At 49.1% G+C, this 12,462-nt stretch overlaps 1 protein-coding gene across 5 annotated transcripts in view; it reads left to right on the top strand.

The window, feature by feature from the left end:
- The window catches only part of ME3 (malic enzyme 3), a 218,813-nt gene that overhangs the window by 146,734 nt on the left and 59,617 nt on the right, over nt 1-12,462 (top strand). For all 5 annotated transcript variants that reach the window (XR_006604189.1, XM_045071348.1, XM_045071347.1 and 2 more), the window contains one exon: nt 6,623-6,726. Coding sequence is in view for 4 of the 5 variants with exons in the window: in XM_045071348.1 (XP_044927283.1) it covers nt 6,623-6,726 (104 nt within the window). In the remaining variant the exon portion in view is untranslated. The remainder of the gene's footprint in view (nt 1-6,622; nt 6,727-12,462) is intronic.

Below are 12,462 nucleotides of genomic sequence, written 5' to 3'. Positions count from 1 at the left end.
TTTTTATTTATTTAGCAAAAGTTCACTGAATGTTTAGTAGGTGTCAGGCACTCTGCCTGGCATGAGGGAGATACGCGAGAGCCAGGGCATGGGTAGGATATTCTAGTCGTCAGTGTTTCAGTGCCAGCACCTGATTGATCATTTTTAATGGCTAACGTGTTCCTTCTCCTCCCCATGTCTGCTTCTCCCCCTGGGGCTTTAGGCCTCTGAATCACTTCTCCCTCCTGGGTGTGGAAGGGAGAGCACTTTCTCCTGGGGCTGCCCCCTCCTGTCTGGAAGGACCAGAGTAGTCCCCAGCTGAGCTCGGGTACACGCGCCACGGTGCGGGGGAGAGGAAGCAGCTCCCAGCACTGCAGTGTGCCAGGCCTAGCTCGAGGCCGTTGTGGATTTGAATCTCATTTCACCCTCCCGCAGCTGTGTGAGATGAGGAATCCGAGACCCACACACGTGAACTATGCACCTCAGGCCCCCCAGAGCCGGGGTTGGAACCCGCTGCCTCTGGCTCTGGAGTTCCCTTGTCCACCATGGCTCACAACTTCAAGGGATCGGGTGTTTTGTGTTACAGATTTGGTGTTGAAGACCAAGAAAGGAGGTGCTTCGTGCAGGCAGGGAGCCCATGCACGCACAGGCCCAGGGGTTACCGATGCCATGAGCACAGTCCTCCTGCCCCAAAGAAAGGCAAACTCCCACCGGACCCTCTTCACAAAATTCAAGACACAAAAATCCAGAGTTACAAAGTGGCCAATGTTGGGAAGATGGTCATTGCGTTCTTCCCAAATGCAGTTACCATGTGATCTCCCACACTATAGTTTTGTGTTGTGTTTTTTTTTTTTTTAACTGAGTCCATTTGCAAGATTCCCTCCTTCCTGGAAGTCTAGGGGTGTCTCTCCCTCAGAGTAAGCCAGAGCGATAGGAGAGAGACGCTTAACCTCTCATCCACGCGTCCGTACAGGGAGGGTGCTGTTTGAGGAGCTATGGTGTCAGGATAACTAGACTGTCTGTGTGTGTGTGTCTCTGTGAAAACTCCTGAGACTACAGGAGCTCTAATCAGAGTCCAGGACAACAGCCCTTGACGTTTCCTGTTGAAGGAAAACATCTGCTCTCCACCGCCCTGAAATTCTGAGTCACTCTTACATGCCGACCCCAAGGAAGTTTGGAAAAATAAATACGTGCGGCAGCGAGCCCATGAAGAGGGGCTATCCCATGATTGAGTTCTAAAGGGACAAAGTCAGGGCGTCCCCCACCACCAGATAAGCCCGCCAGCTGGCAGCCTCGGTGGCTGTGTGTGGATTGATTCATGTCTTGTCTTTCATCCCCATGCAGCCAGATAGTGTCACAGGCTCCCACATTTGGAGGGACCTAGTTGAGCTACGGTTGAGCTTCACCAACACAGGAATGAGGAGTGCTGACCCACAAGCAGTTGAAACTCCATGTATGACTTTCCAGTCCCCAGAGCTTAACTACTAATAGCCTACTGTCGACGGGAAGACTTACTGATGCCATAAGTAGCCAGTTAGCTCATATCGTGTGTGTCGTATGTATGATGTGTGTTGTACGGTCAGTATATACTGTACCATTACTGTGAAGTGAGCTGGAGAAAAGCAAATGTTATTAAGAAAATCACAGGAGAAAAAAACATTTACAGCACCGTACTATATTGATCGGGAAAAATCCACAGATAAGTGGACAAGAGCCACTCAAAGCTGTTGTTCAAGGGTCAGATGTACTTCTCATAAACCCCTCATTTCACCCTGGAGAAGGGGCACAGAGCAGAAATAGCTTCCCCCAGGACTGACTCCAAGCCCAGTGCTCAGGACACTCTGCATGATTGGTCCTGCAGGGCGACGCCGGGCTTGGCTTTAAGGTGGCCTCTGAACCTTAGCAGGCTTCTCCTGGCAGAAGTCTTGAGCCTTGATGGATTCTTTTTTTTTTTTTTTTTAAGATTTTATTTATTTATTTGACAGATGGAGATCACAAGTAGCAGAGAGGCAGGCAGAGGGGGGGGTGGGAAGCAGGCCCCCTGCTGAGCAGCGAGCCGATGCAGGGCTCGAGCCCAGAACCCTGAGATCATGACCTGAGCCTAAGGCAGAGGCTTTAACCCACTGAGCCACCCAGGCGCCTGAGCCTCAATGAATTCTAATGAGTGGATGTCTTTTTGGAGAGACATGAGGACAGACTGTCCACAGAGCCCAGTCACCAGGGCCCTCAGGGTGCTGCTGGAGTCCTGGAGAAACGTGGGTCCACCAGCAGAGCTGGGGTTGAAGGGTCATGTCCACCTCACGAGAGAGTATCATTACCGCAGCTAATGAACAGCCCACACTTGGCCTGAAGTGCTGTCAGACGTGCTCGCTCTATGTGCACATCACCTTCAAAGGCACCCCTCCAAGGATCTTCATAGCTGACTCCTGGGCTTAACGGAGCCCCTGAGACAGGAGTGGTAGGTAGACCTGCACTCAGCGGGAGAACTTGTCCTGTGTTCACAGCGTGAACCCAATCCCAGGACCTCCCCAGTCCCCCACGCTCCCTGAGGAACCTCTCTGTGGGCCTGTTGCTACAGGAGAGAAGTATTTTTCCCAGCCAGAAGCTTCATCTCTCTTCCCACTTAAAGCCAGTGCTCAGCAAGTGTAGGGCAAGTGAAGAGGAGGAAACCATTTTTGTTTTCCATGACAATTTGTCTCCAAGGAAAACTTAAAATCACAGACCAAAGGGACAGAGCCTAAATTTGGACCAAGGTCTGTCCATCTCCAAAGCCCAGACCCCCTTCTGATTCTAAAGCCAGACCGGCCTGAGGGAGCACAGAGGGGGCACCCTGAGCAGGGCTGCCCAACTGGATGCCACTTTCCTCTGCAGACACCTCCTGCCCACTTCCAAGATTCCTTCTGCCTCTCCCGCAAGGGCCACCAGATTTAGCAAAAAAGACTAGAGGATGCCAGTTCAATTTAAATTTCAGATAAATAGCTAATTGTATTTTTGCAGATGTCCCATGTACGCTCCATGCAAAACTGTGGAGACATAGTGAGGCTAAAAAAAAAATTCTTGCTGATCTGAAATTTAAATTTAACCAGGCATTCTATACTTTATCCAGCAGTACTTCCTGCTAAACACTTCTAAGCATTCATGGGAGGAAGTCAAGGATTGAGGAGGGCCTCTCTCAAGGAGAGAGTCCAGGCTGGTTAACGGTCCCACACCTTGCTGGTGACCGTTCTGATGGCTGCGTCACTCAGTGGGACAGAGGGCAAGACGGGGACTTCTGGTTTCATGTCGTGCCGACGTAGCCAGGAGTGTTCTCCGTGTGCTGTGGGCCCAGCGGGCGGGCAACAGCGACTCCGGCTTCCATTCTAGCTGTCCCTGTTTCCCTGCCTCCTCTACAGGATCACAGCCTGCATCTTCCCTGCCACAACTGAGGTCCTCCAGGGGACCCGGCAGGGGGTGCGGAACAACCACCATGTCTCCTGGCCCCCACAGCATGGAATATTGGGGGAAAGGGGCCCTGTCCTGAGATCCAGTCAAAGCAAGGCTCCATTTCAGCTCAGCCGCTTTCTGGCCAACTCCACCCTCCTCGTCTGTAAAGTGGGGATGAGCATAGGGAAGGTGGAAGGATCAAATTACTTTTGCTTCAGGAGTGAATTACTTGAAAGTTCTATACAAACAGAAGGAGCTTGTTTTTAGTATTCTCCCCATATAGAAACTTTCTTTCCCACGTGTGTATGTGTGTGTGTGCTGGTAGGAAATATTTCAGGCATAAAACGTGTCAATGTAAGGAGTGCTTTAAAGCTGTCAGAGCCACCCCTCTCTCTCAGTGGTACCCTATTATGGTTGACCTTTAATTTTCAACACGGATATACTGAGAAGTTTTTGGAAAATCCTAAAAGTCTTCAATATTCCTGGAGATTTTCATTTGCCCCACAAACCACACATGCAGCACCGAGAAATTGCCCCTTTTGCTGCCAGATGTAGCAGTGATCCCGATCCGTCGCTGGGCAACATTACAGGTTACATCTCACTCTGGCCCCTGGAAGTCTCTGTAAGAACTAAAACTGTGAATCTTCCCCGCAGGTGTCAGGAGCGATACCGGCTTTATGGTTTCTGTGTGTGCCCTCTGGGCCACATGTGTGTGTTTCAGAGTAGAAGCACATCTGCGTAGTTTTGCATCCTGCCTTTCTTACTTTTGATAATCTCATGCACATGAGTCCAGGTAGCTGCCTTGTCTTAAAAACCACCGATTTTAATGACTGCCTGGCTTTCCATCAAGGCATCACATTTATGGTTCACCCTCGGCTGGATGTTTGCTGTCTCTAAGTGGTTTTCAGAGGGTCACCTCGAAGGGGGCATGTGAGGGTGAGCACCGATGTGCCTCCTGTCATCCTTCAGCTCGCAAACATACACTCCTGCCAGGGCGGAGCCCTAACCTGTCTCAAGGAGGGAGAGTCCGGGGTGAAGAGAGTGAGAAATGAAGGGCAGGGCCCACCTTCTTTTTTTTTTTTTTTTTTATTTTTTATTTTATGTTATGTTAGTCACCATACAATACATGATTAGTTTTTGATGTAGTGTTCCAGGGTTCATTGTTTGCGTGTAACGCCCAGTGCTCCATGTAATCCTCCGTGCTCTCCTTAATACCTATCACTAGACTGACACATCCCCCACCACCTCCCCTCCAGAAGCCTCAGTTTGTTTCTCAGAGTCCACAGTCTCTCATGGTTCATTTTCCCCTCCAACCTCCCCTTCATTTTTCCCTTCCTTCTCCTAATGTCCTCCATGTTATTCCTTATGTTCCACAAGTAAGTGAAACCCTATGATAATTGACTTTCTCTGCTTGACTTATTTCACTCAGCATAATCTCCTCCAGTCCCATTCATGTTGATGCAAAAGTTGGGTATTCATCCTTCCTGATGGAGGCATAATATTTCATTGCATATATGGACCACATCTTCTTTATCTATTTGTCTATTAGAGGGTATCTTAGCTCTTTCCACAGTTTGGCTATTGTGGACATTGCTGCTGTGAACATTGGGGTGCATGTGACCCTTCTTTTCACTACATCTGTATCTTTGGAGTAAATACCCAGGAGTACAATTGCCAGGTCAAAGGGTAGCTCTACTTTTAATCTTTTGAGGGACCTCCACACTGTTTTTCCAAGCGGCCACACCAACTTGCATTCCCACCAACAGTAAGAGGGTTCCCCTTTCTCCACATTCTCTCCAACACATGTTGTTTACTGACTTGTTAATTTTAGCCATTCTAACTGGTGTAAGGTGTATCTCAGTGTGGTTTTGATTTGAATCTCCCTGATGGCTAGTGATGATGAATATTTTTTCATGTGTCTGTTACCATTTGTATATCTTCTTTAGAGAAGTGTCTGTTCGTGTCTTCTGCAGATTTTTTCACATGATTATGTTTTGTGTGTGTTGAGTTTGAGGAGTTCTTTATAGATCTTGGGCATCAGCCCTTTGTCTGTATTGTCATTTGCAAATATCTTCTCCCATTCTGTGGGTTGCCTCTTAGTTTTGTTGACTGTTTGCTTTGCTGCGCAGAAACCTTTTATCTTGATGAAGTCCCACAAGTTCATTTTCACTTTTCTTTCCTTTGCCTTTGGAGACAAGGCAAAAACTTGTTCTTTCAAGAACAAGTTCTTTGAAAGAACTTGTTGTGGCCAATGTTGAAGAGGTTACTGCCTGTGTTCTGTAAGATTTTGATGAATTCCTGTCTCATATTAAGGTCTTTCATCCATTTTGAGTTTATCTTTGTGTATGATGTGAGAGAATGGTCATCAGCAGCAATGGACGATCCATACATGTATGTGAGACTGCATCCACTGATTCTGTGCAGGGTGTATGTGTTAGGAGATAGAGAGAGGTGGGGAGGAGGCCAGGGGCAGACAGAGAATAGTGTGTGAGCGCTGTGACAGAAAGAGCTGCAGGAGGTAGAGTAGGGGTTACCTCCACAGGCCAGTGTTCAGATGGGCCTCTTTCTTGACCTGGAATCTCTGGGGTACAATCTACCCTTGTGCCCTCGGGGACTAGTGCAGTGCCAGGCCCATGGAAGGTATTCAGTAAGCTTTCTTTGAACAAATAAAGTGTTTTCTAATTCAAGTCCAGATCAGTGGCTTTGGACAAGACCCAATACCTCAATCTAGATGCTGCCTGGAGTGGTTCTCAACCAGGGACACTTTAACCCTAAATAGACATTTGGCAATGGTTAGAGACTTTGTGTGTGTGTGTGTGTGTGTGTGTGTATGTGTCACCACTGGGGATGCTACTGACTTCTAGTGGAGATCAGAGATGCTGCTAAATATTCTGCAGTGTGCAGCTCAGCCCTCCCATTTAAGAATTCTAAGCCCAAATGTTAAGAGCACCACTGTTGAAAAACCTTAAAATAAACCCATAACACCTGCAGCCAGGATTTAGTAGACTTAGTCTGAGAGGATTTTCTGTATCAAGTCATCCTTGGTTCCTGAAGTTGGAACCACCTAGGAACCTCAGCCGATGGTTCAGCCTCCAGACCCTTCCAGAGATGACACTGACAAGGCGATGGACAGCTCACTTCCAACTGCCTCCTCCCTTCCGCTCCCTGGTCCTTCCCACTAAAGCAGGACTGTTGGGCAAATGGATGCTCTCTGTTCCAGGAGCTGCTCAAAGACCCTCTGTACATCGGGCTGAAACACCAGCGCGTGCGTGGGAAGGAGTACGATGATCTGCTGGACGAGTTCATGCAAGCTGTGACGGACAAGTAAGTGGGTCACCCTGTTCCTTTTGAAAGAGGACTCTGCAGAGATAGTATGACTCAAGTCAACACTGGTTTCAGCAGATACACAAACAAGAGGTAGGAGATGCATGCTTCTCTGGGTGATCTGAAAATCGCAACTTGACCCCACGTCTCTGGCAGACACAAAGCCAGTGGATTTGTTCTGTGGAGAATCTTTGTGAGCCAGTAAGAGAAAGAAAAGGGCCAATGATTGAAGGCTCGTGACTGGGCCGTGGTTACATGTCGGATGTCCCAGGAAGAAAACCCCCTTGGCTAAGCTGTTCTGGTCTCTTGGCATGAACAGCGATGTGGTGAGTGGTGGAGAAAAGAAATGTACCCTTCTGACAAACTGGCTTTGGAAGGCAGCTTGCTGCATGAGCCATCTTTTTCTACCCGTACGTGAGGACCGGATGGTGTTAATTAGCCATCAGGGAGGCCACATGGGCTGTCGGCCTGCAAGATTTATGAGGTGTCATCTGCGCACTGGGGTATGTGATAATTGGCAGCTTCTGCCCCCTCACCCGCCCCGTCTGTCTGCCATCATGGCCACACACACACCCTGCTGTGGCTGGGGTGGCACGGGGATGGAGTTCTGGAAACAGTGCCTCCCCCGACCCACATTTAGTCTGATGGGCAAGTCAGTGAGGATAGAGTTTCGGCAACTCAGCAGGCCCCTGCAGACCCAACAGGTCCCCTAGTCGCTTGAAAACCTCCAACCTTTCTCACTGTCCCAAGAGTGCCCAGGTCATGGCAGGGCTGGCCCGGTCGTCATTGGCAAAGGCCTCCCTTGCCTGCGCTCCGCCGCACAAACGGAAGCCTAGGCTGGGAAGGGCGCCGCTCTGGCATCTGCAGCTTTGGGGACAGGAAAATTGGATTTGACTCTTGACCCCACCACACCTAGGTCTGTGACGTCATGGAGCAGGTGACTAAGTTTGTAAGTCTCCTTATCTGGGGATAAGAAGCAAGCATTTTATCGTTGTCATGGTTTTTTGTTATTGTTTCCTAAGATGAAAGAAAATAGTACTGTTACATGGGATGGGAAGGATCTTATAGAAAAGAAGTCATTAGGAAGGGAGTGTGGGGTAGGGGGGCCAAAGGTCCTGCGTAAGTGAGAGGATGAGGATCTGGTGCACACCTGGAGGGCTTAGCCTTAGACAGGAGACAGGAGCATAGACATGTTGGGTTGAGTAGACAGGGAGCAGAGCGCTGGGCACAGGTACAGGCCGGTGGGGAGATGGGGTGCGGATGTGTGGGATGCCCACTGATTGAGGGCAAGGTCATCCACTGAGAGGGAGGATAGGGGCGGAGGTGGGGGAGGTTTAAGCCTGGAGAAGGCATGACCCACAGTATCCAAACTAGGGTGCTAGGGGATGATTGCTGGATGGCCCCTGGGTCCCCCCGCAGATCGCTGGTCATAAATTTAACTGATTTCTGTGTTTTTCTCTAGCCAGTTTCAAGTGTCTGGATGCAGGACAGGAAGAGGCAGAGAGTAGGATTTAATCAGGGTTGGATTTTGATAGACCAGAGAGAAAAAGAGAAAAGAATTGTGAGTATATTCAAGGGGCTGATGATGATGATGTGTCCTGGGGTGTATGCTGAGTAAGAAGGGACGTGAGGACATTGTGGGCGGGAGAGGGGACCATGGCATGCACGATCAAGGGATGGTAAGTCCTAATGAGGCTTAGGAATGATTGGGTTGGGTAAAAGGTAAAATAAGCTGGACAGAGAGGAGATGGCCATCAGGAAGTGGGGTGTTCACGGCTGAGATCATAGGGGAGGCGCCGCTACTGAGAAGTAACCACCAAAGCAGCAACCTGAGGGTCAGCTGCATTAATAGAGGCATAGCACCTAGAACAAGAGAGGTGAATGTCACAGTTCATGCTCCCCCTTGCAGACCATCCTCAACATCACATTCAGTTCCCGACCGGCTACAGTGAGGGTCGTAAAGACCTTGCGTGCCATTGGAGAGCAGTCACCATGACAGCAAGGGGAGAGAAAAGCTTAGCCTGGTGGGGAGAGGACGTAGGAACTGCTCTGTCCATAGCCAGATATCTTAAAGCTGTTGTTCTTCCAGAAAGGGGCTCCTCTCATTTCCATGTACTCACATGGAGAAGAACCAGTTGGTAGAATGGCAAAGGAGGCAGTTTTCAGCTGAAAACAAATCAGAGCTATCTCACAGCACACCTGACTCTCAATGGGAATGAGTTCCCTGTCACAGAAAGTGTTCAAGTATAGGTTGTGGGTAGTACTGTTACAGGAGGGAAGATAAGCCTCAGAGACTCTATTTAAGATGCCTTTCTTCCCCGGGATTCTATTCGGACCACACAAGATCCCTGTGGGGCTGGCAAGGGTAGGTATTACTGTCCTGTTTCATGGAGGAGGACACTGGGGCCCCGGGAGTTTAAGGAACGGGGACTGCAGAGGGGATCGTGGGTGCTGGCCACATGGGCAGACTGCTTTCCACCCTGCTGAGTTCCCTACAGAGGAAGAGAAGGGAGATGCAATGGGCTTGGAGGGCCCGGTTTCTGCTTCATGTGTCCCGGGCGCGCTGCGGCTCCAGTGAGTCAGAAGTCATTCCACGATTCCCCAGAGAGAAGTCTCGCTCTTCGTGTGAGGAGGTTAGGTAAATGAGTTTGTGAGAAGGGCTCCCATTTATCATCAGAATCGGCTGCCAGTCTCACAGGCATGCAGGCAGTGGGGAGGTCTGGGGAGGGGCGCACATCAGCCGAGAGGAATGTTGTCCTCAAGTGGAAATGATGATGGGTTGACAGCTGCTTGTTTTGACTGTCTAATAAGCTAAAGCAGATGTTTCTGTGGATACTGTAGGTGGGAAATGAGCTGGTCTCCCCAGGCGCTCTGGGGAATATTGTAGCCCCAGGATGGACTGCCTGGAAGCGAGGGGGGTGGGGTATGAGTCAGCAGCCTTGAAACCAAACACAATGTATTTTAAGAAAGCCCTTCTGGAGATGTTGACTCCTGCCTTCAACTTTCTTGTCTTTTTCCAAACATCCTGCTACTGAGAAGCTCCACCCCCTTGCCCCTGTCCACTAACAGGGGCAGAACTTAAGGGTTTGGGCCCAGAGAAAGAGTCACTGTGGCTCCACTACTATCCTGGAGTCTGACTGCTGGGGAGGGCACACCCAGACAGAAGGAATCACTGCGGGCTCAGAGCTGAGACCAAGCCTTCGGTTCCCCAGGCTCCCAGGGTGTACACAGTCATTCCCGCCTCCCTGCGCTCTCTCTTTCTCTCTTTCTGCCCTGCAGACCTGGAACCTGGTGCCTGAGTCACACACTTTCCCTGGCCCTTTCCACTACCATGTGTTTTTTCCTTTGGGTTACTTACAGTAGAACTGATGGGAAAGGTCTGTTTTCCATTTGTACCTGTGGCCTTAGCCCCGTCTGCTGCCTGGCCAGAGGGTCAGGTCAGCAGCAGCTCCTGCCTTTCCATGGGCTCGGGAGGGAAGCCACCCCCTTTCCCTCTTGCTCCCAACCCTAAAATAGAGGTTCTTAAGGTGCTGGGAGGAGTGATATAGGAGAAGGTAAATGATAGTTTAAAAAATAATAACAAACCTGACTTTAAAAAAAAAATCATTTTCTTTTTAGCACCAGGAAAATGTTCTTTTTCAGTCTCTGCATCTTTATATGTCTGGTTCTCTCTCTCTCTTTCTCTCAGTCTCTCTCAATCTCTCTCTGTCCTTCTCTGTCTCTGTCTCTGTCTCTCTCTCTCTCTCTCTCACACACACACACACACACACACACACGTGTGCACACACCACCCTACATTTGAAGTTCACACCAGAGTAAGACTGGCACAATAAAATGTCCACCACATTCTAATATGAAAGATCCTATAAGATCACAGATCCTGCCAGATTCCAAGAGGGGGGAGAACACAAGACAAAATCCCAGGAGGCATAATCTATGGGGCATCACTGTCCCCTTGCAAACCCAACATCTTTTCGTGTGACAACATTTCTTTAAAAAAAAAAAAAAACTTTCCCTATCTCTATTTTCTTTTTTTTTTTTTAAGGATTTTATTTATTCATTTGACAGACAGAGATCACAAGTAGGCAGAGAGGCAGGCAGAGAGAGAGGAGGAAGCAGGCTTCTCACTGAGCAGAGAGCCCGATGCAGGACTCGATCTCAGGACCCTGAGATCATGACCTGAGCTGAAGGCAGAGGCTTTAAGCCACCCAGGTGCCCCAACATTTCTTAACACAAAAATGAGAAAGGGAGACTCGCCCAAAGATAAAAAAAAAATGTACTAGATTGCTCCAAGATCCACCCACTGATACTGATTTGTTAAGAGGCTACCCATCCAGCTCCCCTGCGCTTTGCTCTTAGAGCCAGAAGGAAGCCTTAGCTGGCTTCACCTGCTACCACTGGCTCCCTTGCTCCCTCAGCCCTGTCATGTGCCCCACATGTCATTTTGTGAGAGCCGCACGCAGAGCCTACACGCTTATCTCCCCAGTCTTGAATGTCCTTCCATTTTCTTTTCTTTTTTTAAAGATTTTATTTATTTATTTGACAGAGAGAGACACAGAGAGGCCACAGAAGCAGGGGGAGTGGGAGAGGGAAAGCAGGCTTCCTGCTCAGCAGGGAGCCCGATGAGGGGCTCCGTCCCAGGACCCTGGGATCATGATCTGAGCCGAAGGCAGATGCTTAACTACTGAGCCACCCAGGCGACCTTGTCCTTCCATTTTCACGGCTGTTTCCTTCCAATCATTCAGGCTTGGAGATGGGTCCACACCGAGGCAGCAGGGTCGCACAAGGCAGGATGTTGGCACTGAGAGTCCTACAGGAAACTAGGAACCTTCCGGGGCTACTCCGCCCTCAGAGAAGAGACAGGCTCTACTGGGCAAGCCCAGCAAACGACAAAGAGCTTGTGAGGAGAAAGAATGTCTCTTGGAAGAAACCAAAACACGAAGCCTTCACCACGGGTAGATTTAGGGTCTGCATTTATATGATACATATGGTTCAGAAATGAGTGTAAATTATTGTCTCCTGCCAGTGATTCGGTTGGGGAACCTTCCTGGCAGAAGGCAGAGTCACACTTCTCTGTAAGGACACTCCCACAGGCCGTGCTGTGTGGAATTCCTCGAGGGGAAAACAACTCCCCAGTGAAAATGAATTCATGATTCACTATAATCCACATGAAAACAGTCTGCACTGTGGGAAAATCAGATACACAACTAGTAGAAGAATTAGAAACCTAGGAAAAGGATTCTCAGAAAGAGTAGAGAATAGCTCTGCTTAATATATTAAAGAGATACTTTTCACAAGAACGAAGTCATAAAGAAAGTGCACAACATTGTGGGGGAAAAAAAAAACCCAGCAAGCAAATTTGGAAAAGAACAACAACAAAAAAGCCTTCTGAAAATGGAAATGGAAAACAGACTCGTAGAAATCCAGCAGAGCATTAGGGTAGGACACCATCAGAAAATCCATGTCCTCAAAAGTAGTTCCTGGAGGGGGCACCTGGGTGGCTCAGTGAGCTAAGCCTCTGCCTTCGGCTCAGGTAACGATCCCAGGGTACTGGGATCGCGCCCCACATCTGGGCTTTCTGCTCAGCAGGAAGTCTGCTTCCTGCCACCCCACCTGCCTCTCTGCCGACTTGTGATCTCTGTCTGTCAAATAAATAAATAAAATCTTTTTTAAAAAAGAAAGAAAGAAAAGTACTGCCTGGGGGCGTTTCATTCCATTCTTCTGCCTGATTATCCA

This window comes from Mustela putorius, unplaced genomic scaffold (genome assembly GCF_011764305.1).
Source record: "Mustela putorius furo isolate JIRA1106 unplaced genomic scaffold, ASM1176430v1.1 tig00003987_pilon_pilon_pilon, whole genome shotgun sequence".
Lineage (NCBI taxonomy): Eukaryota > Metazoa > Chordata > Mammalia > Carnivora > Mustelidae > Mustela > Mustela putorius.
Note: the sequence above shows the minus strand (reverse complement) of the source record. Positions and strands in the feature narration are given on the sequence as shown.